A 25897-nucleotide genomic window follows, 5' to 3' on the forward strand; every position below is an offset into this window, starting at 1 on the left:
AAATATTGATTGAGCGCAAACAAAGTAAACTTAGTTCAATTCTCTATAAGATTTTTAATTTGTATCTGAATGATAGATTTAAGAGCCCCTCGCTAATATTTATTAAGAAGACTTTTGATGACTGTGTCGGGACCCGGGAACCCGGGACAACCCTGTACATCCTCTAATCAGCACCAGGACCACTCTGGATCAGAATCAGTAATTACTAGGTTCGAACCCGTGACACCCCTGTACATCCTCTATCCAGCATCAGGACCACTCAGAATCAGTATCAGTAATTGCTGGGTTCGAACCCGACCGAACACCCATCTATTTAGCATCAGGACCATGCACTCTGAATCTGTGTTGGATTCGAACCACGGAATGCCCCTGTACATCTTCTAATCAGCACCAGGATTACTCTGGATCAGTATCAGTAATTACTGGTTTGGAACCCGGGACACTAGTAAATCCTCCATTCAGCATCAGGCAGGGGCGGATCTAGAGGCAGACAATGACAGGAGCACAGAATTAAAAAAAGGGCAATCTAAAGAAAAGGCACTATCCATGACAGGCGAGCGCCGAAGGCGCGAACCATTCGCGGGGTCTGGGGGACCTCCCCCAGAAAATTTTTGAATTTCAACCCATTTTAATGCAATTTCCAGGCACCTGAGACACAAAAATGACATTCTGCAACAATTCTTTAAGAGATGGGAATTTATTAATATGGAAACAATGTGATAATGAACTTTATATATTGAAATTAAGTTTTTCATAAAATAAACAAGGTACATAACAAAATAATTTTGATTAACTACAATCTAAATGAGATTGCACATATCTCATTTTCTAAGAAAGATTTACACATTAAGATGAGGTAATTCAGTGAATCACGTGTAAATTAATGCCCTTTTCAAAAATAAATGTGCCCTTTCCATAAGGACCGACCACTGCCACGTGTATTAAATGCCCTTTTTGAGAATAATGCGCCTTTTACTCGACTCACTTCAGCAACGGACAGAAACTACGTGTTTTATATGCCCTTTTTTGAAAATAACTGTGCCTTTTTCTTGAGAACAGACGGCCACCGCATGTAAACAATGCCCTTTTTGAGAATAATTATGCCCTTTACTTGAGACAATTTTTTTCGCACTTTTTTCAAAAAGGGCACTCAGAATTTGCGACAGGAGCACGTGCTCCCGTCTAGATCCGCCCCTGTCAGGACCACTCTGCATCAGTTATCAGTAATTACTTTTGTTAAGATATCAAAATTTTACCGTATGGTGCTGCCTATATGCTCATCGGTAGCGGGATTTTCATACACTAACGTTAGTCAACTCTGGCAAGCAAGCAAGCAAAGCTAGCAAACAAGAAGCATTTGGCAACCGGCAACTAGCAACTGGCAATGTCGTCTCAGGGCTTCCATAGTTTTGTTTACTATTTGTTTACCATTTGTTTACCCAAAAGCAGCAATAAAGCGAATTGAATTGTATACAGGAAGACGGTACTTTGTCTCTCAGTGTTTCTGTTTGTGGCTTAAAATGATACGAAGAAGAAATGCATAACTTTTCATCAAGTAGGCCTTACATGTAACATTGTTTACGTACTATACTGATACATGAAAAAGACATGACAAAAATGAAAAAAGCCAAAGTTGCTAAAACTTTACTTTACTAATTACTGCCGGCCTTCCATCCAAACTTTGTTGGACCAAAAGGAAGGTAGGGAACCCAGGCCACCACAAGGCACACAGAGACAGGGACTTGTCACAATGGAATGATAGTGAAGGAATAAAACCAATATCACTGAGCAACCCCAATCCCTGTATCAAAAAAAAGATTATTTTACACAAGTCCCGATGTGGGGTAGTCTAGTATCTAGCTGCCGTTCCCTGTTAGTAACCTAATCGTTGGTAGTAAGCTTTTATAATCGGATGAGCTCATGTGTTTAGTGAAAATAACCGATTGTGAATCTTAACCACCACAGACAGGTTACTGACTAATATTGACAATTAGATGGATTGGCAAAAAGACTCCTTAAGTCCAGTTGAATGAGAGAGAAAATCCTCCATTTTGTGAAATTTCTTGAATTTTTACATTGTCACCACGCCTACAAAATGAAGTTATTTTTCTTGTGGGGTCTCAACAACTAAATCAGGGTGGCGTAGGCATGGTAACAATGTTCAAATCCAAGAAATGGAGGATTTTCTCTCTCATTCAACTGGACTTAAGGAGTCTTTTTGCCAATCCATCTAATCGGTACAGAACTGGAATAATATCGGATATTCAGTTGTTGTCCGCGATTTTTGGTATTCTGTTAAGACATAAATGAGGTATGTACCCCAAAAAGTAAGCAAAATATCCCAGAAAAACATGTCTCATCCATTAATAAATAGACATTAGCTAGCAATTGTGACTACTACGACTGGTATTCGGACTAGATATGGAGGAACCCATTGTTGGCGGGTATTCAAACTATAGTAGTCTATAGTTATTTTCACTTAATCTTGGAAATGGAAAATGCAAATGATATGTCGGATAATATGCCTGCTAAATCTGAGTCACATTACAGTTCTGTGGGAACTCACGATCAATGTGCTCACCCAGCAGTCCTCTCGGTCCAAACTGGTCGTGGACTCGTCACTGTGACAATCAGATAATGACCTATATTCAGTAACCTGATTTACCTTACAGGTGTTTATAATAGCCTTGTATTTTTTGTTTGCGCATAGACACACACAAAAGTCTAAATGTCGATCTCTGATCTAAATGTCATGTTATATTTCATTTTGTGCGATTCTTTCTTACAGCAGGTAGGTCCTAGGCAAATTTACTAGTCGGTAGGCTACACCTAACCTAGTCAGTAACTAGTTAGTTACCTAATTGTTGGTGGTAAGCTTTTTATAATCGGATGGGCTTATACCAAGAGGACTAGTCAGTAACCTGTCTGGTTTAGTTTCACGATCGAATATTTTCACAAACCAAGCTTACCACCAACGATTAGGTACCGGTAACTAACTAGACCTAACCTTGATGAAATGATAGGTTAGATTTTGTAAAGTGATTTCTGTTTCAATCGAATGATGAAATCTATGTTCTTTTCATCTAGAGATTTATGGTGTGAATAAGCCGAGTTTCGCCGGTGTATAAGCTGTTTAAAAAAAGGGCCGGCTGTTTAACGATGTCGTTGAGGACGCGTATCCGTGGTTTCACCAGTTGGGTGAATTTACGATTGAAATCGTCGGATCAGTTGATGAATAACGTCATTATGGATATCGTGTCTGGTACTAATATGAAATCTCTTATCGAATCATTGACCGGTAGATACATGAAACGTGTTCAAAGCTTTGACGGGTGAGTTTTATTCCTGAAACAATGTTTGGTTGGTCAAGTATTCACATTAGACTGTTATACAGCGCGCACTGCAAATTGAAAGATTTGTACCGCGACCAAAAACCCTTAGCCTAATAATAAAGCTAAAAGAATGATACCGGTAACATGCTTTTTTTTCATGAGATTAGTTATTTGTAATCAGTTCATTTCTATAGTTTCCGGGACTTTTATGATTAGCTTGATGATGATTTAATGTAATGTACCGTATAGGGTAGTTAGACGGGCCGCCGTGTCAACATTTAAGTTGAAATGAAAAACAATGCAGGGTATATCATATTTTTTAGCCTAATGAAAATTTTATTTTCATTTAACTACAAGGTTATTTCTACAATTTGGAATAAATAAGAGATGTTTAATGATGTATTCAGAGCTTTGAGGGCTGAACTTAAAAATGGCAAATCTTAAGACTGCCATTACCCTTGAGACTTGTCCAGACCCTTGACTGCTTAAAAATCTGTGACCTTACCAAACTTAGCGACTTCCCTAGAGCCTTTTGACTGTCTCAATGACCCTCAAACTCAAATTACTACCACTATGTGAAGCTTGAAGACTACCCTCGACTGCCCCTAATCCTTACAGCCTTTGTTATCTATGTTCATAGACTAACAGATCAACAGAAAGTTACTCGAATGGAATGGATTCTTGAAGAACTAAAAAGCTGGTGAGTAATAAAGTCTCGTTGATCTGGTCTTATGAATACAGTAGCGAGTCACATAACCGTCTGCTGTTTGTTTATTTTCAGTCATGTGATCCCCGTCGATGTTTACCTCGATTGTCGTATGTTCGCCATGCGTAACGCTGATACTGTGTTCGAGTTGCTATGGCGACTTATTCAACACGATATTTGGTTTCTATGGGAACGAGCTGAATTCCTACAGCACGTCAATGAGGAAATCGTTTGTCAAGCTCCGTTTAAGGTAAATATTCAATTTAAGGTTGGTTCGATTCTCTGTTTAGTTTTAAAATTTTACAGGTAGACTGATGTTAATCTGAGTATTCAGATTTAATTACAGGGTCCAGTTGCACTCAGTTCTGAGTTAGGATTTGACTCTTTAAGTTAAAACATTGAAATTAACTAATTTTAATTCAGAGTTAACTCCAAACTCATCTAAACTGTAGAACTGGATCCTGTATATCATTATTGTGTTATTTTTGATGATGAAATTTAGTTAAAATGCTAGAAAATAAATCATCAAAGCATCAACTGTAAATTTTGCTCGGGTAGAAATTAGTATATTTTGTTTCTCGTGATTTCTAGTGGGTTCCAGAACCTCCTCCTGTACGGAAGAAAAAGAAAAAGATTGAGAAATCATTTCTCTCTGGATTCGGGGCATCAGCGATACATGTTGAAGATATCCCTGACGATGTAAGCATTCAATTATATTCCATTAATCATATTTATCAAACTTTATTTTGTCGAACTTCAAAACTTTTAAAATGAAATTACTTAAATTTTTATGCCTCAATATTGTGAGTCTGTTATTATATGCGTTTTAGTCGGATGGACCTGACCCGATGATCCACTACGAACCGTTCCCCGGTGCTGATCTGATGAAATCTTATAAGATACGTAGTCATCGTCATGGTTACCCGCGTGTCGACCGTTGTATATTAGAAATGATTAATGCTCATCTTCAGGTAAAAATTCCAACATCGTCATTGATTGATTGTCTGTCATTCAGTGTACATCTGTCATTGATTGTACTACACATCTGTCATTGATTGTACTACACATCTGTCATTGATTGTACTACACATCTGTCATTGATTGTACATCTGTCATTTTCATTAGTGAAATTATCTTCATTTTCCAGATGACGAAAGAAGGAAGAAAGTTGGAAGTTATGGTAAATAACATTAATCTTCTGAGACCATAACTTGAAAATGTATTGAACTAATCCTATCCCATCACTTTATCACTGAAGTTGTGGAGCTGGGTCCAGATGATAAACACTTCTACGATCGTTTGATTGTTATTTTCAGAGTTTAGATGATTTAGTTGATAGTAGAGTTTTATGCGCGATAGTGAATTCATTCATACCAAATCTCTACACAACTGAAGTATTGCTTAATGACAGGTAAAATTATACTATTCTTCATATCTATTGCAGATGTCTCCCAATAAATATCTGTTCAGTTCAACTGAATGTTTTATTTTTCTTCACTAGGTGGTCAATTAATTTCATCTTGCGAATGACAGAATCGATGTGGTATGTTCAGAGTCCTTTTGATTCAGAGGACCTCGTTCAGGTATGATGGAATGCTTTAGCGGGGGAATTTTACAAAATGAATTTTTTCTAAACTCTGATTCTTAACTAGGCATCCAGTCCAGTCGGTAATATATCAACATTCCCAATTCTACCGTGTTGGCAGAGTTCACTCGTTAAAAATCGGAAAAATATTGGGAAGGTTTGATTTTGATTTCACCGAGGATTCTAAGCAGTAGATTTCTGACTGCCTAAATCAATCGAAGAAAAACCAACAATAGAAAATAAAGCCATTAAAAGAATTTAATGTTCTGACTCATTTGCTAGGAGCCATTTTCAAAAACGACACAATCCTCTATTAGTTTAACTTCGTATTGTGGATTTTTTTCTTCAATTCTAAGGGATCATTCATTTATTACGTATGCATAAAATTTGAATTTTTCAACCCCCCCTCCCCCTCTGTACGCAAAATCAACCATTTTTTTTCGTATACATAAAGCATTACAGTACGCATTTGCACTGACCCCTCCCCCTCCCCTAATGCCTACGTAATAGATGAATGACCCCTGAGCAGTATTTTTCATTTATAATTTGTAGGCTGATACGATGGCAATGTGCGCTTATTGGACGTCGTTTTTCATGGTCGGTTATAAATATCGACAATCATCGATTGTTGTTAAACATAGCGAGAATTTGAAACAATCGATCAGAGAATTCGGTCAGGATTTAGACCGATTTATGGGCGAAGCGATACCGGACACAGACGTTGAAGCTCTTAAACGAAAAAATGACCTGCTTCATAGAAAACAAGAAACTGAACAAAGTAAATACCCATTATTTGATAGCCCGTTAGTACAGGGTCCCTTTGACTCCTCAATTCATTAAAAACTCCTTCCAAGCAGGTGCTTGAAACTCCTTTAATTTTGAGAAATAGGCTATTAGAAATATTTTCAGTTGTACAGAAAACTACGTTAACCCAGTTATTGAATTTGAGTTAAGGTAGTGTATAGGCCAGTTAGGCAGTTATTGAATTTGAGTTAAGGTAGTGTATAGGATAAAAATGTGCTTACAATTCCACTAAATGAACAGTTTACCGAGATAAACAGTACCGATTTAGGAGGTGTCTATTGGGATATATTAAAGTGTTGCAGGCATTTTCTTGAATTTTGAAAATTTCTCCTTGGAAACTCCTTATATCCAGGAATGACTGATCTGCAGGGACCCTGTTATTAGTTTATGGATGAATTTGAAATGAGTTTTTGATAATTTGCCACGTATTTTTCTCTATTCCAGAATTGAGTGAACTGGAAAAGAAATTCGACGTGAAATTTTGTTACAAATGGGTTTATCATGTAAAAAATATGTGTAAAATGGTAAGTTACTTCCATTAACTGCATTTCTGTGAGAAAGATGTTCCCAGGTGTCGTATATTTTCTTAATGAATGAAGATCGTGTACATCTTTTCAGACGCGCAAAATAATCAAGGATAAAATGAAAGCAAGATTTGAAGTGATTTCAGCTCCTAGAAACATCACAATCAATGACTTGTGTTTGTCATTAGTCATCAATCTGGTGCGTGTAGAATTCATTTCCATCATACATTAGCACAATCAAAGCTTGAATTTAAGCCCAGTCCGAGTTCATTTTGCATCTATAACCAATATAGTAATTTGAGACCAGACTGAGCTCATTTTGGTTCTATAGCCAATCTAACAACTTAGGAGCAGTCTAAGACCATCTTATAACCAATCTAACAATTTAAAACCAGTTGAAGCCTAGTTTGGTTATACCGGTTTATCCAATCTAACAACTAAAGGCTGGTCTTAGCTCATTCTGGTTCTATAGCCTATCTAAAAACTGAAAACCAGTCCTATTATTTAAGACACTCCTTTTAGACTTAAGAACTGTGGTACTAGATTTTACAGTCCATGGACTTTCATTCAATTAGTAATCCAATTTTCACGATACTGTTTGCGTTTAGAGTTTAACCGGTGGATCAGGATTCCATAAAGCGTCTGGTCGTGAGACGTGTAGTGAAAGCAGACGGATCATCCTACGATGTAAAGATACCGGGCAATTTTACGATGATTTCACGACGAAAGACAACAATAAACTGACAGTTCGTCAACGATTGCATTTGAACGCTTCAAAAACAGTCGATATCAACCCCGATGATTATCCTCAATATGATGTATGTATTACACTAACGCGTTGCGCGGTCCGATATTCAGATTTAGACAATGACGTGCATGTCAGAGAATATTTAGGGAAAAAACAAGTCAAATATAAGTGGCCACTATGGTATATCTTGTAGTGATCGTGTACTTTTCATGCAACTTTGTCTTGTAATATTTCAGATGTATTTTGAAAGTCAATCTAGGAATAAACAATTGAAGACCGGATCGTCGTTCATGTATTTACTGTTTCCCGGAAATACGAACAACTGGCAGAAATTGTATCTGAAAGCGGCTCGAGATGGAGAATTAGAGATCGTTGAGAAACTAGTGACGTTCTTCAGAGATCGGCCGTCGTTTATCAACTGTAAAGAACAACCGCAGGCGAATTCAGCTTTACATCTAGCAGCGCGAGCTGGACATATGGTAAATAATCAATCCGACTTGGTGGACTGAAATCCATAAATTAATGGATGAAATCCGCAGTTGATGATTTAACGACGTATATATTAATTCAGTATCTGATGCGGTGAGATAAAATACTCGAACAATTGTTAACAGATCAATGTTTTTTCTGATATCGATTTCTAGAATATTGTACTGTTTTTACTGGAAAATGGAGCTAATATTGACGCGAGAAATTCATTTCGTTGTACTCCGTTATTTGGTGCTATCGAAGGATTACATAGAGATATTTGTCATGTAAGTTTGTATCATACATTTATCGAACAGTGCATTCGTACATGTGATTAGAGGATTACTCTTTGAACTACGTACCCGGTTGGCTGAAATTCAGATGAAACACCGACAGTCCCAACGGAATGATTTCGATAATCAGTCTCTTTCATGTATCATTAAAGAGTCATAACATGATGTTCTGTACATATTGTAGCTATTGATCGAATGGGGCTGCGATATCAATGTTAAGAATATCGGCCGGCATACTGCATTTGAAACTGTGAAAAACGATGAATTCAAATTGTTCTTGACAGGTAAAATCGATTTTTAGAAGTGAAAATATCATAGAAAGCAGTTTATTGCACAAATCTAAAACTGTTGTTATAACTGGTATCTATTCATTATAGATATGTCATTCATTATGTTATTTTACAGCATTGTATAACCACTATTCATCAGTAGTACCAAAGATAATGGCTGGAGACACGGAACTATTGGCTAAAGTCGTCAGACAGCACAAACTGAACATAAAACCACTGTGTAAATTACAAAGCAGGTAAAAGGAAACTGTGGGGTTTTGTTTGATTCGGATTAAACCTTCACATCTGTGAAATAAGAATCAAATTGTGTCAATTGAACTGTCCACTGTGGAGCTGTATCCAGAGTCTAATTGACCAGATCTCTGTGGAGCAGAATCCAAAGTGGAATTGAACTGTGCTGGATCCTGAGTCCAATTGACAAGTCCATTGTGGAGCTGGTTCATGTGTCTAATTGAACAGTCTTTTCGAATCCTGATGTCATGATTCTAAGATTGTATAATGATTGTTAATGTATTATTATAATAGATGTATTAATGGAAGCACGTTACTGCATACTGCTGCGTATTTCGGAGATATCGAAACGATAAAACAATTGCTCAAACTCAGAATCGACGTGAACCTGTCCGATTATAAGGGAGCCAGTCCGTTACATCGGGCTAAAGATATCGATACAATGCAGGTAAGGATCTGACGTACAAGTACCCGGATACCTTATGTACCGAGTTCATGAATTGGCCAATTCATAAGTGATGCGGACACTTCCTTGAAATTTGAAATTTTCTCCTTTAGAACACTCCAGGAATGACCGATCTGTTGGGACCCTTATTGAGTTCATTGATTTGCATTCATGAATTGGCCGATTCTTTCTATGTACATAATGTTTGAAATTGCGTAGATAAAAATCAGTTAAATTCAGTGTACACACTTTATGACAGGCCAGGGCCCCTGAAAACTGTTTTCCTCAGGTTATTTTTAGTTATTGTATGTGTAGATATTGTTGGAATACGGCGCTGATGTAGAACGAGAGGACATCGAAGGCAATACGGCGTTACACGTGAAGTGTTACGGAGAAAGTGATAAACCGTCTGCTACTGATCTGATTCATCTACTGCTGAACGTCGGTGCCAGTTTCACCGTTAGAAATTCCCGGGTAAGAATAATATCGCCCAAGAGAGAACACCCCTAGTCAGTAATCTAGGTTTAAAATGCCCTGAAAATATTGCCATGGCGTTCTTAAAATGGCACGGGAAATTTGAAGCGGAGGCGCGTGCTCCTTGTGCTCCCACCTGGATTCACCCCTGCACGATTTATAGCAATGTTTGTTTTATCGCAGGGATTAATGCCGATACACTGTGCTGCTATGCAAGGTCGAACTGATGTCATTCAACTTCTACAAGAGTTCGATATAAACAAAGAAATACTGAAGAGTTTAAACGAAGAAAATGCCAGAAATCCTCCTAGTTTAGTGATGTTAGCTGTTTCTAATGATTTCATCGATTGCGCTGAATGGTAACGAACTAGTTCCTACGAGTTCACATTTTCTTAGAATTTAGTAATTCTTGAAGAATTAGAAAAGAAATATCTTGTTACAGGTTGATCAACAGTAATGTGAATTTCAAAGAAAATGAACAGGATGTTCTCCTTCAGAGAATCATCACTAAACAAGTTAAAGTGTAAGTCTATAAAACTAGGATTTAGTGGAAATTATCCTATTAATTAGATTAGAAAATATAGTATTCTATTCCCATCATTTCTATAGGAAGAAATCCACGGATGTTGTTCATTTTCTGTTAGAAAACGGAGCTGATCCAAATCCTCGCTATTCAAATGGTAATAGGTAAGTACTACTGTTTACATCCTTTATGAAACTTCAGTGTTAAAGTCCTCGTATTGAGTTCAAACAGTTTTAATTTCAATGTTCACATGCATCAAATTGTCCGTCAAACGGCCGTCCTTAAACTTCAGTTAGCCGCATGCGCTTGAATCTCTTTGTCATGATGAATTCAATCCAACGTTTTCAGGTTAACATATACTGACTATATTCTATTCAGCTTTGCTTTTCTAAACACCATCAGTGATCTAACGAGAGAAGTCCCACAATAACGAAGCCAAGATTGAAAAATTCTATATCAGAATGATTATATTTGAGGAGCGACGTTTCGGCTAACAACTGTTAGCCATCATCAGGCGTACTGTACTCATCAGTACGCCTGATGATGGCTAACAGGTGTTAGCCGAAACGTCGCTCTTCAAATATAATCATTCTGATATAAAATTTTCAATCTTGGCTTTGTTATTGTGGGATTTCTCTCGTTATCATCATACACGGATTTTGTGTATCTTCTTGTCTTATCAGTGATTTGTTTAGTCAATTATAATCCAATTTTCCCCCCAGTTATATATCGGTCAAGATTTGTCCCCAAAAACGTTGTGATATAGACATAAGAAGAAACTGTTTGCTGGATATTCAATGTTTCAAATATGAATTGTGTAATTATTTTTCAGCGCGATTCATTTCGCTGCGGCTATGACCGATAAACCCGATATTCTGGAAGTGTTACTGGAATTCGGAGCCGATCCCGATATGATAAACAATGAACAGAATACGCCGTTATTCTTCGCTACGCGCAGCAGTAATCATTTCGCGGCGAAAATTCTCATCAGTCATGGCGCTGATTTACGACATCGAAATTATCAAGGTATCTACGCAAAATGTCAATCATAAGTTCTGGAGTTTCTGAGTTCGAAGACAGGAGTTAAAAAATAAGTCCAGTTTTTAATGTTTTAACTCTAAATCTGTGGTCAGTTCTACAGTTATAGTCCCAGTTTCCAACGTTTAAACTCGAAGTCTGTGGTCAGTTCTACTGTTATAGTCCCATGGTTGATGAGTTCATTTTCATTTACTCTATTGTCAAAACTTAATTTACCAAAGGTACAAATGTAAAGCCAGATTCAAAATGAAACTGGATCATCTAATTTTTGAAAATCGGGGTTAGATTTCTAGTGAGAGGAACTGTAAGATTTGAGTTTTCTTAGCTCGGTCTCGGCTTGGACTTTGTTTTAGAGTCAGTGGTCTGGATCTAGTTCCACAATTCCACTGTAAAACTTTGACTCTTGGGTTGAAACATTTGAACTGATTTGAACTTGGGAGTCAAAATAAATCTGTGGATCTTTGTCCCGGGGACTAAGCCTGAATCTGCTGCATGGGTTTACTGATTTTTTCTTGTTGATTTGTTTCAGGTCTGAACGCTTTTGATTGTATACCGGACTTCGAAGAATGGATCGAAAGTGGAGTTTTCACAACGGAAATCCGAGCACGATTGAAAGGTATCAGTTGTGATCTTCTTCATTTTATCCTCCGAGAGACTTTTGGTTGAAAGTCGAATGATACCGATAAAGCCACAACAAAATCACAATCATAAAAAATCATCGCTGTATTTTATACTATTTTCAAGGATGATTTTGTTGTAGTTGTGATTTCGTTGTAGCTTTATCTTCCAGAGCTCATCGTTTTCCTGAAAATGATATATTAATCTATTTTTCATCGTTTTTTTTTAGCTTTTCAACTGAAACATTCTCGTGATTTGGTGCGTGCGATATCTGCAAAAGTACAACGACCCCATCAGCGTCAATTCGCTCCGATGCAGACGCGTTCCTCCGACTCGCTCCAACGGATCGTTCCGTTCGGTTTGAATCGATCGTCGTCGAGTTTATCGACTCTGTCAACGCGGACTCTTTCTCGAAGTTTCCATCCGCTAGGAGCACTCCCTCCTGTCAAGCATCCAGCACTCACTTACTGAAATCTAGAACATTCCATCCGCTAGGAGCACTCCCTCCTGTCAAGCATCCAGCACTCACATACTGAAATCTAGAACATTCCATCCGCTAGGAGCACTCCCTCCTGTCAAGCATCCAGCACTCACTGAAATCTAGAACATTCCATCCGCTAGGAGCACTCCCTCCTATCAAGCATCCAGCACTCACTTACTGAATCACGATTGATAGAACACTATATCCGTGTTGACGCGATGTAGAGAGAATCCCACAATGATAAGGAAAAAGTCTGAAAATGTAACTTTGCGCTAGTGTAGTTAATTCAACGTTTCGACTTTATCCTAATAGTCATCTTCAGGAATAATAACCAGCATCCAGCACTCACTTACTGAAATCTAGAGCATTCCATCCATTAGGAGCACTCCATCCTGTCAAGTAACAGGACTTACTGAGACTTACTTCATTCTTAATCAGTCTAATTACTCCAAGCTTCATTCCACTCACTCTTCATGTTCTTCAACCCCGGTTTACCCAACTGTGGTTACATCAGACAATAAGGTTCTTAGTGAATTCACTCAACAACTCGACTGAGTTAGGTCTTTGGATGTAATCGATCAGTTCATATTTAAATAACTGAACTTAACTAGAGTAAACCTTACTTTACTCGGACAATGTGTGGGACTTTTTATTACAACAATCTAGGTGATTAGGTAGTTAGTTACCTAATCGTTGGTGGTAAGCTTTTTATAATCGGATGGGCTAATGTGTTTTGTGAAAATATCCGATCGTGAAACTAAACCACAGTCAGGTTACTGACTAGGTGATTGGTAAAATAGGGCCAAGAAATACTTTGCAAAAATAATTTCATTTTTGGAGTTTAGAATAGGTTTACTGTATTTTCACTCGAAATTTATACTATAATATTTATACTATATCATTGTGCCTTTGTCTCCCTGCCCAGTAGTGGATCTTCAACACAGCAGTGGCTCGAGTAAAATTCTACAATCGATTATCCGTCCAATCGTGGTAAGGTCTCATTTACGACCAAGACATGTATTTTGTAAATCTTTGTAAAATTTGAAAATATATATTTTATGAATTGTTTTTCACAAAATATGTCTTTGATTTCCATTTTGATCTCTATTGGTAATTTTTTTGGTGTGGTACATCAGCCTACAGTCTATTCCTATATTGCCAATCTATGGTGTGATTGGAAACGTTCCGAGACCTGGGAACTCGGTTACTACCAGGAGGATTCCCAGCTCTGGCAAGATGACAACTCTTTCACTGGCATGCGAGTGTTATCATCAGCTGCGGCAAGCGGGTAAACATTACACTCACGTGCAAGCGTGCCCGGTAAAACAAATGCCGTAATCACGACGTTCCCTACAACTGAGCATTAAAAAATGTTCTTTTATTATTAAATTTATGGAAAATATATTGAATGCGCTATTTTTCGAAAGTTTAGCATCTGAGGAAGCGTTAATCCGAGCTGACAGGCGCTGTACGCGTGATACAACTCAACTCTGACCTCTCCAGACGATTCTATTACAAATAAGGGGTGATGAATATTCCTTATGTTTGATTTCTTCTTTATTTTGAAATCCTTCTCGCAAATCAACGATTAAACCCCTTTGGTTTAAAGTAATTATCTTTTGCGATCCAAGATATATCTTAAAATTTTATTCTGCTATAAAATTTGAGAGTTTTAGGCCTTCTGCAGTATCCTATCTACCCTCTGATAATGATAGAGTACGCTGGCAAGTGTGACCTAAATAAATCAGCTGAATCGAGCTGGATTCAATAAAAATAGAACTGAGTAAAATACAGAGAATAGCTGTTCATCAACCAGAAAGCTCGTGTACGTTACAGTATATTGAATTCAGGTAAGACGCGCTTGGTTGATCTTTATTTAACGCTAATTCGACTCAGAAAAGGCTAAAATTTAACGCTAAATTAATGCAGAAAAAATCCTTTTTACAAAGTACAAATACGATAATTAGATACCGCATCATAATGATTAATGGCAATGTTGAATTAAGTGTTGTACCGGTACGGAAGTACCGGAAAAATATTGCGAATTAACTAGGTAATAACAATTATTAAGTTTAAATGCCGATTGTTAAAAAACCGATGCGGGCATGGGCCTATCCATTATTTTTTCTATTGTGTAAGAATGAAATCTTTTTTTCCTAATCAATGAGGCTGTGATAGCTTTTATAATTTCTTCAAAATGACCACTTATAGTTTTTCTATAAATTGCGTTAATTAAGAATTAGGTTTTTCCCTAACGATCATGCTTTAATTAATTATATACCTATTTGGATTTTTTTTTGCAGATTCCAAGTGGAATAAATAGTTTGTTTAAAAATGACCAGTTCACCAGATAGATTATCCCTATCACCTCCAAGATCGCCATCGCGGTCACCATCGCGATCACCGATGCCTGTCAGGAGAGCTTTGAGTATTGCTGATCCTCTAGACGTTGTATTTGATGAAGATATCGCTTTACAGGTAGGCTGCCTACAAAACCCATATTAGGTAAAGATAGGATAAGAAAAAGAATCTTTCGTTTCATGGACATAGATTTGAACTTCTCCTCATCAGCAATTTGCAGTACTACCACCTTTAATATTATGAACTAACAGATCATGATACTGATGACATTGATCTGGTCTATGAGAAATCCATATCAAATCATCATATTTTATATACGTTTATGAAAGATAAATTGTCAATATTTGGATGAGATGGAAATCCATATTAAACTGATTGAGTTGGGTTTGACTAACTAGTGTGAAATCTACCAGTAGGCATTATCTTACCCTGGACTGATTTATAACTGGTGAAATGATAATAAAACTCTCACAGTTATGTTGTAACAATGCATGGTAGCATCTGTTGGTTAGTATTTATCATCACTAAGGATGGATATTTTTTGGTCGGTTGTGCAAGAGAGGGTACTGATATCAATATTGAACTATTAATAGATAAATCGATATATCTCACTGGGCTGACTGGTATGATGGATTGATCAATTGATTGATTGATTGATGCACTGAATTGAGGTTAAAACTACTAGTAGTAGTGACGTTTAGTACTTTTAGATGTTGAAACTTCTTTGTGTTGTGAGAGATCTCTGTATTCAAATAGATCTATTAGGGTTTCTAGGTTATACACAGGCAGGTTTTATGTGCCACCGATAAATCACTATTTGACCTTCACATTGCATCAAATTACATCCTAGAAACTGGTGTGCATGTGAACAGAGAGAGGGATACATGTACAGGGTCATTCAAACAGTATTTTTTCAATAGTCCAGGGTCCAGCTTTGATCATGAAAAAGTTATTGCTCAAACTATCGGTTATTTCACATTGCCAATGAGTAACGATTAAAAAACTCAAACCTTTTCATGAAAAAAGACCCGAGGCCAGGTTTTGGTACTACAACAATTTTAACTTCAGGTCCCCCTCCCCCGTTGAAGTAGAAAATCTGAAAACATTTGGAAAGAATGGGCATTAGTGATGTTCCTGTCATTGCTACATCAGATCTTTGTTAGATTCATTTAGTTGTTGAATCTAGTTAGATTTTCATGTGGTTAGATGCTTGAAGTATTATATTATGTCTCGTTGATAGAAATGCTATATGAGGAGATGTAGAAGGAAGACTGTTGCTGATGCAGCCAGTGAAGGTATTCCAGTTCCTGATGTACCTGAAGGAGGTGTCAGAGTTAGAGTAAGTATCAATTGATATTCCTTATATTCTATTGAAACTTAGGGATTGTTTTGGGGGTCCGGACCTCTGCCTTCTTATCGCCAATGTTGTCTTAGTTGCCCAATTTGCCCAGCAGAGTTTGCCCAACCTATGAAAATGACATTCTGGATGGATTTCTTCAAAAATATCAAACACTGAGGGTAGAACCCTGCAGCCTATGGTATGGCTGCTGTATCCTGTTTATAGTTAAAGTATGAAAATGTAGGAAAATTATTTTGACTTCTGTTTGATGATAATACCTTCCTTCTGGCCTTATAGATATGTATGATTCTATTTAGACTTGAGTATTTAAAGATGATGATATATATTGTAGGTTTGTTACGCCGGTGCTTGTTACACTAATGAACACGCTGTTAAAACTCATTGGATGAGATTATCAGGAGTTAGAGATTCATCCCTGTTCCCAGGTAAAGATCAGTTCTCTTTTATAACATAGTATATAGTTAATAATATACAGGGTGGATTCAGGACTGGGGTTCTTCAAAGCCGGCCTTTGGTTCTTATGTCGTAATAAGACGCAGTAGAATCTGAAGAAGTATCTGGTGGTATACAGACTGTTATGTATTTGTGGGTTGATGTTTTATGACTGAGAGTTATTACACACACAGGTACAGACATAGTTTACGACTCTATCATAAACACACTGATGGTATGTGCACTGAGTTTGTACGTCAGACCCTCGACCTGAAGAGAATCCGACTCAGGGCTACTGTAATCCTTAAATTTTCTACTTAGGGCTATGTATGGTGTATATATATGACATAGATTTTTCTTGCCATTTCACATCCATAATTACGTATTTCATACCGGTATGTAAAGCATATATAGTTTAATGGACTGTGTTAGATTAATTATGTTTCATTTTCGTACACATCTGTAAAGACAATGAGATAGTAGGTTATATGGATCGAAAGGTTGATATTATGATCTAAATTACCAGGGATTGTAGTAGATAAACCTGTGAACTAAATTATGATAACGAAGGGTCAATGTTCCTCTCAATGTTTAGGTTCGCATTTGTTGTTATGGAGATCATCCATTCAATTCTAGCTGAATCGAAATAAAGAAAGATGATCTTGACGACTGAAAACTGTTGAATTAGTAATTCTAAACACTGATTCACCCAGTGTTACTGTGTGATGTCACATACAGCCTGCTCTCACGGTGGTTGTTCACGTGATTCACAGCTGATCGGTGAATGTATTCATTTTCCTCGCAGTAAAGTCTCTCTCTGCACTCGTTCGCTGCGTGTACAATTCATGATATTTCCTCACAATGCGTTATAGCTATAAATTACTCGCATTCGTTCCATAGATACAGTTGTGATGAAAGTGTCTCAAAGAGCAGAATAAGAGTAGTGAATTATTATCAACAAAAAATCTGAATTACAGGTAGGCCAGTACGTGGTATCTTTCTAATTAATTAAATGGACTAGGCTATCATTGTTTTCTCCGCAAATTTCCTCAATCGAAGGTCAATAAGTGTGTCATAATGTACTTATCTTTAGATAATTTGGGTTTGATATCTTTGAAATTTTCTGATCGCAGTTGAACAAAGTTCACTTATTCAGAATAATCTATTAAGGAAAGATCAACATTTCTATTAGAAACTATCACTTCAGTGTTGAAATCTACTAATTTAGGAAAAGTTTAAAATCTAATTCAGCCGGGTTTGATGGTAAATGAATATATTTGTTGCATCATTTTGCTGTGCACAGCAACTAACAATATAGGCTATCAGTTCATAGGATTCTTTTTTATGGATGCTTGTAAAATTCATCAAATGTATACTTTTTCGTAGAAATGTTATTAAATTCATACTCTTTATAAATGTCTTCATTTATCTTGATTTTAACTAGATAAGAATACATTGTAGTAGTTTATATGCAAAAGGGAAAAGGGATAATGCCAGTAGTCTAGTATTTAGAGTGGAAGCTCATTGCCTCCAAAAAAAGATGAATCCCAAAAACGTAGTTTGTATGTATCCTGTTTTACATTGGTTGCTCACATGACTGAACTTGTACGATTTATTTTTGATGTTTTTTGTGAGTGTCATCAAAGGGAAACACTTCTCTTGAGCTCAGAATTTCAAAATCAACATATTAAGGAACGTTCAAGGATTCAGAAATGCTTGGTTGACCTCGGTGCTCTGCAGATACCATGGAATTATATGGCATACATAGTTAGGCTAATGATAACCTAGTGATGCCCCTGCATAAACAGGGTATAATCATGTAACAACATCGATTGGAATATTTAGAATTATGCAGCTGTTTTCGTGAAGTTGTGTGACCTCGATATAATCGTGTACACAGTTCCTAGAAGTATGACCTGGTGATAGAGCAGTGTGTTAGTAAACACATTGCCCTGGATTCGATCAATATATCACATCTGTTCTCCGAATTACTCTATTATTTATTTGCGCATCAGAAAGAAAATAACATGGTTGTCATTGAAACATGTTAGAGGACACGTACGCATCAGATCTTAGATCGCAGCAAAAAAACAACTTGTTTCTTGTTTCTTCTTGACCTAGCCGCGGAATTTGTTTATACATCTCAAGAATATATCATGATTTGACATTTCTTTTCATAGTTTGCCTACGTAATAGATTAAGGAATGTTCTCTGAGTTGTAATTGTTGCTGATTTGTATAATGGGTTTTAGTGAGCTATACTCTCAAAGTCCTGCTCATAAATTTTCTTACTCCACTTGTAAACAATATTATTTACGATTATGTTATTCAGTAAGATGACGTCAATCCGTAGCTAGGTCACATTTGGCTGTAGTAGATGCAGTATGATTCATCGTAAAAAAAACGAAATTGTTTCTAATAGTCATGTACGAGTCCAGATATTCTTCGCATGGTAAACTGGCAAAGTGAAATTGAACTGGCAAGAATTGCAAATTTAGTTAATGAAAATTATTAACAAATATTGTGGAACATGCTTTTGAATCTATCTACAGTCAAGCCGTGTTTTGCCTCTATGTTGTTGGGAACAGTTGCAAAGTTGCAGTCGTGAGTTAGTCCAAAAATTGCCTTAGACCATAAGACTGATCTCCAGTTGTAATATTGGCTATTGAACCAATGGTCAAAACTAATTCTCGTCTGTGCTGAAAACAGTTCATATAAAACATAATAAAGAACATGTTATAAATTGTGTCTTACAGGATTTGAAGTATCTGGAATTGTTGACGAAATCTGTAAAACAGTCGCTGGACATACAAAGTTTGCAAAAGGAGATCGAATTATCGTCTTCCCAGGACCTCAAGTGATCGGAAAACTAGAGTATGTGTCATTTTTATTGACGTGATTGTAAGACATTGTAATCAATAGATTACAGTGATCATATGAACTTTACATACATGTTATCTAAAGATAAAGACTAAACTATGAAAAAATGACGTTGATAGACAATTGTGACGACAAACTTTGTCTTGGGTTTGAATTGTCACTGATTTCAGGGTCTCGTGAAACAATCGTAAGAGATTTAATATCTTGAGTGGGCGAAAAAAGGTCGAACGATATTGGAAAAAAAATGAAAGGGCACTTTCTCTAAAACAAAAACAAAATTCTGTTGACGATACTGGATAATGGTAATGTTCCCGTTAAAAATGACGAATCCGAACTGGAACACTTGGTTCCGTTGCAATTCTCCTCTCATGCCCTTTTGAAAATACGATGGCAATTCTTTCCAGGGTTCTTTTTCCACCTACAACTAATAGAACAGCTCTTTGCAGCACAAGATTTCACTTAAATTGTCCCTCAAGAGCCTAGAAATTCTATGAAAATAGATGGGAATTTCTAGATTTTCAAGACCCCTGTTTTGGCTTGGCGGATGCTCTGCGTGGAGACTTACCCTTTTTAGCTGTTTGCCTTTTTCATTCATTGTGCTCCTATGAAAGTCTGCCCCTGGATCCACCCCTGCACTGCTTGTAGAGTAGGCATTATTACAGGTGTTTGACCGAGTAATAAACTATTGTTTGTATCGTTACAGATTTTCAGAGTACATAACAGTATCTGATCCGCAGTATTTGATACATTTACCGAGCGAGATGCCTCTAGAGGAAGCTGCGTTGTTGCCGACGGGAGCCTTAACGGCGTATAATGCGATACTTGAAGTCAGACGGATCAGCGAACGAATCATGTCTCAACGCGGTCGTGTTAACATCATGATCTCCGGCGCCGGCGGACTCGGATTACTCACGTTAAACTTCGCGAAATATTTCTTCGGGAAAATGTCGAACGTCATTCGAATCGTCGTCACGGATTCATCGGTAGGTGGCACCACAGTGATGTCTTTATTGATTTTAACATGTTCGCTGCAACCCTGTGTCACATTAATGAGATATCTCATAGAGCTATTACATAGTGAGCCATTGTTCAAAATTGACCAATGAGCATTGAGAATGAAAAAGTTTGTATGCATTGCCAACCAATCAGGAACTGTGTCATTTTGGACGTTAAGTGCAAATATCTAACTGTGAATAAGAATGATCAGTGACAAGATAACTCAATGAACTTTGAAATATCTTATGTGGTAATGATGGCAGAATCGACACCGAATGGCAGCAAACATGTTAGTAAGTGTATGGCGTATTTATGGTTATGAATAATGTTGATGGTTCGTTTCTTGCAGATTGATAAATTAATGGACGCAGAAGAGATCGGATGTTATGATGCAATTCACTGGGAAGATCAATGTAAGTAAAACTAAGAGCCGCAGTTTCATCAGTTCTGCATCAATATTTCACTCAATGGTTTCGTAAACGGAAATGACGCAATGAGCCCAAAATGCTGTCTCCCGAGATCGCGTGCATCAAATTAGAAGACAACATCCTTAATCGTCATTATCTACGGCATAGTCCTCATTTCTATTATATACAACTCCAATTGACTCAGTTGCTCATAGTAAAGTTAGGTTAATCAGTTGACTAGTATGGTAAAGGTCATGTTTTAATGACTGACTGAGCAACTACGCCTTGGCTGTATAGGGTGAACTGTGGATTCCGTAAAAACTCGACAAATGGTCGTAACTAATAATAGAACACACTATAGTTTGATCTTAACACTTTTCACTGTGTCAACCATCAGTTCTGTACTACAGCGACCATGCTCATTCTGGTCGTTCACCATTTTCTGACTAGTTCGGATAAACTGACGTTTGGTTTCACTTAGTTCGCAAATAGTCGACTGAAATTTCCGACGTGAAACGAAATCTTACGATGTTTAATTTATTTGTAGTGTACGAACCACAGTTAATCGATCGTGTTTTCGATGTGTTCAATGACGGTGTTGATATCGCTATCGATTACGCCGGATCGTTTCGTACGTTGACGAGAATACTCAAATGTCTCAATCAGGTTTGTGTTATTTGTAATTCTTGCAGCCGAAGTGAAGGAAGATTTGATCTCGAGTCTCCTCAACTTCTGTACTCGGTTCCACAGTTCATAGTTAAAATCAGACTCCGCTTAAAACTTTTGAAATTGACTAATCATGTGGAGCTGGGTTGTGCTGTTTTCATTACTCATTGTGTTCAGATGTTTAGTAAAGTATGTATAAGTCAGACTACTCCCAATTCGGTGCCCGTTACAGATCTCAAACCGCTCAATTGAAATCCTTCACCTATTGCTTAGTGAAGGGGGAAGTTAGGGTGAAGGTAAAATGCTGACAGTAATTCCAAGTTACTCATAGGAGGGGATGACTTATGCATGCTTTAATATACTTAGATAGATCACTGAACATTCTACGGATTGACAGCATTGTCAGAAGTGTTTGAAGTTCTCGAGTCACATTGGAATATACACATTATTCATTTCTCTGATGATGAGGTTTAGTTAAAACCTGGAAACTATCAGAATAAACTGTTAAATCATCAACTGTGAATGCTGGCAATCTGTAGAGGATGTATCTGCACCCTTATTTACATGTGTGTCTGATCATTGTGTAGAATTCAATTAATTTTATATATTTCAATTTGTTAACTGCACCACTTACATATACTACTACAATATACCAGGAATCAGTTTTATATACTGGTGCTAACTCAATTTCAAAAGAGAATCTCTATAGACTGAGCATTTAGGGGTCATTCATTTATTACGTACGCATAAAATTTGAATTTTTCAACCCCCCTCTGTACGAAAAATCGGCCATTTTTTCATATACATTAAGCATTACAGTACGCAATTGCACTGACCCCTCCCCCTCCCCTAATGCGTATGTAATAGATGAATGACCCCTAACTTTAACCTGGGGTTTACATCATTTCAATTTCAATTGTGTCAGCTCCCAGGTTCAAGTTGATACCACTCTATTAAACTGGGCCAGATTTATGTAGTACCAGTCTATAAAACAAGTCCCGGTGTTTCACAGCTTTCTAAAAATGTTTATAAACGTAATTTGTAGTGGTGTTTAATATGAGGAAAAATCAATCATCAACTCGTTGATTATTACTAGACCCTGGACCCGATTGATCCGGGTGACTTTCAAATCCCAAGTTAAAACATTGATAGAAATCGGATTTAAACAACCCATCACTGGATCGTGGTGTTAGGTATCGGGCCAAAAAATGGCATTCATAAAACATCTTCATTTCCAAAAATATCGTAGCCACTTTATTTCTTATGTAAGTTTATACTTTAAGCTGACACAATTTGGCATCTTAATTGGTACTACTGTCAAACCCTGCTCTATCCGAATTTATCCTGTTTTTGCTGAATTAAGCGGGTTCTAGTGTAGCTACAGTGGATTGGCTTGAAATGAATCGTTTTCTAATGAATATTCTGGTATAGGTCGAGAATGATGATTGATTTTAAAGTTTTCATAATTTGACTGTAGTGAGATAGATATATATATAGAGAGAGAGAGGATCCCACCCGTGTTAATTGATTCGTTTTATTTCACTGTTCATTTCTGCAGCAGGGCGGACGTCTGTTAGTGCCGGGCAGTTGTGAAACTCAATCAGAAATCGACATGGCCGACGTGTCTCGTAATGAACTCGGAATCGTCACCATACCGCAAGGAACCATCGAACAATTACAAGAAATTGTCAAATTGTTCGCGTCCGGGCAGGTAAGAACTTATCCGTTTATTACGCTAATGTTAAGGGGTCATTCATTTATTACGTACGCATAAAATTTGACTTTTCAAGCCTCCGCCCCCTCTGTACGCAAAATCAGCCATTTTTTCATATACATTTAGCATTACAGTATGCTATTGCACTGACCCTACCCCTCCCTTAATGCGTACACAATAAATGAATGTTCTCTTAGATGCAGGGTGGCCACTTACCTGGAAATTAGGAAAGATCAGGCAATTTTCTTTTCTATGGAAAAATTAGGGGATATTGCAAGAAAGCTAAAAATCTGGGAAATATTTTAGGGAAATTTATAGAAAAATAAAGAAGCTTGGACTTAGATTGTTACTCTCATCAGTGGTTATTTGAAATTAATATTATGACGTTTTATTCCAGATTCTGCCTCCTCCGTATAGTGTTTACCCGATTGAGGATATCGTCGATGTTTATCACGATTTAGCGACGAGTAAAATCCACGGTCGAGCCGTACTGAAAGTGGCCGGTTCCGAGGACGTCTTCTAAGGGACTCCGTTCTGGAGTCATGATTTTGCGCTGCGTTATGCAATTTCTCGATATATCAAAATCACGCAGACTTTTGAAAAAATGCGGATTTGACAGTTCACCATCGGTCGAACTATGTGCTTAAAACACCGGAAATCTCATCTGTTCTTCTTTGTGGAAACTTTGTGGCAAAATTCGAGTCGAAGTTAGTGAAAAACTGTACTGAAATATCTGATAGTCTTATATCATAGAACAGAGATTTGGATATCATCAATATCGCAGGAGATCCAATTTCCATGTTGTAAATAAGGCAGGTTTCGATTGGCCTCTACTGAATCCGGAATTCTTTTCATGCATGTTCATTTCAAACAGAATATGCTCTACCTATTCCAGAATGGCATAAACTGTAAACCCCTGAAAGAGGATTCCAGTAGAGAGTTTGTAATCCGAAATATCTATTAAAATAGCGGGATATGTTCAATCGAAACCTGCTGAATATATTGATCAAAACGTCATTGTGCGCATTGTAAATATATATTCATTGTAAATATAACGTATTGTAAATAGCTGGTACATGTAAATAGGTTATAATATGAATAATGTGAGTTAAAATTGATGTAACATCTTGGCTAAAAATTCCTTGTGGATAATGTGTATAAAGAATCGTATGTGGATATTGTGCGTACCTCTGTATACATATATATGTATCATAGGTGTAAATATGAAAATTTCATGCGTCAAAAATGTCTCAAAAATCCATACCATCGCAGCTATGAACTAGAAGCGCTAGTTTCCACTGTGCCAAGCTTTTTAAATTCAGTTGCTTTTATTTAAAGATAACTCAGTTTATCTCTCATAGAAGACAATCACTTAGAAGCTTTTTTTTTTAATCGCAGGTGAACATAAAACTGAAGTGTTTGCCGTCTAGATTGGGTGTTCTATGGTTAATTTTTTTCGTTATCATAAATTCACTTCATTCTCTAGCCAGATTCATGTAGATTTTGCTACAATACATGTCTAGAGATCGCTGGTTATAATTCAGCTGCTCTGCAAAAATCAAGCCATCCTAGCTTTAAGAGTTTATTAGTTACCGTAGGTATTTATAGTAGCTGTTTGAAAAATGCATTTCTGTGCTATGAAAAAGCTTTAGTATTTGTAGCTGCTCAATAGAGTTCCCTTAGGTACAACATCATATTCATTTCAGATATTTGGGAAAATGAGTTAAAAAGAAATAAGGAAAATATTATTTGTGTGAGAATCTAACGTTTCTACGTTGGATCCTCGTTACAACAACCTCGGATATAAGGGGTCATTCATTTATTACGTACGCATTAGGGGAGGGGAAGGGGTCAGTGCAATGCGTACTGTAATGCTTAATGTATATGAAAAAATGGCTGATTTTGCGTACAGGGGGAGGGGGGGTTTGAAAAATTCAAATTTTATGCGTACGTAATTAATGAACGATCCCTAACGACGATTTTGTCGGTTATCACAAACCTAGAATTTCATCATTAGAATATGTGCGACAATTTCAATAATTTCATACTGGATATAATGAATTATTGGTTATACTGAAAATATTTTCTGCCCTTTGAAGTTCGTCGTAACGAGGTTAACCCGATTTTAATGTTAGTCTCATGAAATTCATTCGATATTGAAAATGAAATTATCTCATTTTCCAACTCAAAACTGATTTGGCTAGTCAAACCATTTTACCTATAGATAATTTGCGTTTAGTTCGTGATGCTTTATCGTTTATTTTGTTACATTGTAAATAAATGAAGAGTTTATTGTATATATACTGTTTTATATGATACTTCTGATTAATTGTAATAAACTTTATGATTAAACAATAGATTGTTATTGTTTGGTATTTTATCACTATTTCTGAGATGATTTTAGGAAGAGGTGTTGCTTCCCACGACGAATAGATATATTTTGGATGAGCGCCAGGCGTGAACTAGAGAGGATGGTTGATTAAAAATATTGAAATGATTTATTGCTATTACATAAGCGGTTA

The 25897-nt window shown here is 36.9% G+C and overlaps 2 protein-coding genes across 5 annotated transcripts; both read left to right on the top strand.

Annotated features, from left to right (window-relative positions):
- The first annotated feature begins 1470 nt into the window (after window positions 1-1470).
- Window positions 1471-13572, top strand: LOC141913126 (uncharacterized). 3 transcript variants are annotated; one of them, XM_074804582.1, is made up of 25 exons: window positions 1471-1483; window positions 3088-3332; window positions 3973-4032; window positions 4114-4288; window positions 4630-4737; window positions 4869-5009; window positions 5186-5218; window positions 5355-5449; window positions 5540-5621; window positions 6176-6401; window positions 6872-6951; window positions 7046-7150; window positions 7560-7769; window positions 7936-8178; window positions 8344-8454; window positions 8645-8744; window positions 8866-8986; window positions 9276-9429; window positions 9742-9900; window positions 10084-10259; window positions 10343-10423; window positions 10510-10587; window positions 11256-11449; window positions 11991-12077; window positions 12309-13572. In XM_074804582.1, exons 2-25 carry the CDS (start codon window positions 3160-3162, stop codon window positions 12548-12550), a joined length of 3234 nt encoding a protein of 1077 aa, XP_074660683.1. In that variant the 5' UTR covers window positions 1471-1483; window positions 3088-3159; the 3' UTR covers window positions 12551-13572. The 3 variants fall into 3 exon arrangements, with proteins under 3 accessions (XP_074660683.1, XP_074660682.1, XP_074660681.1); XM_074804581.1 differs by having other exon boundaries at window positions 1475-1555; XM_074804580.1 differs by lacking the exon at window positions 1471-1483 and adding an exon at window positions 2704-2791.
- A 726-nt stretch (window positions 13573-14298) lies between these two features.
- Window positions 14299-25707, top strand: LOC141912724 (alcohol dehydrogenase-like). 2 transcript variants are annotated; one of them, XM_074804083.1, is made up of 10 exons: window positions 14299-14410; window positions 14864-15038; window positions 16162-16260; window positions 16613-16706; window positions 19469-19586; window positions 20296-20575; window positions 20938-21001; window positions 21543-21661; window positions 23220-23372; window positions 23773-25707. In XM_074804083.1, exons 2-10 carry the CDS (start codon window positions 14895-14897, stop codon window positions 23896-23898), a joined length of 1197 nt encoding a protein of 398 aa, XP_074660184.1. In that variant the 5' UTR covers window positions 14299-14410; window positions 14864-14894; the 3' UTR covers window positions 23899-25707. The 2 variants fall into 2 exon arrangements, with proteins under 2 accessions (XP_074660184.1, XP_074660185.1); XM_074804084.1 differs by having other exon boundaries at window positions 23223-23372.
- The last annotated feature ends 190 nt before the right edge of the window (window positions 25708-25897 follow it).

The sequence above is a fragment of the Tubulanus polymorphus genome, chromosome 11 (genome assembly GCF_964204645.1).
Source record: "Tubulanus polymorphus chromosome 11, tnTubPoly1.2, whole genome shotgun sequence".
NCBI classification, from domain to species: domain Eukaryota; kingdom Metazoa; phylum Nemertea; class Palaeonemertea; order Tubulaniformes; family Tubulanidae; genus Tubulanus; species Tubulanus polymorphus.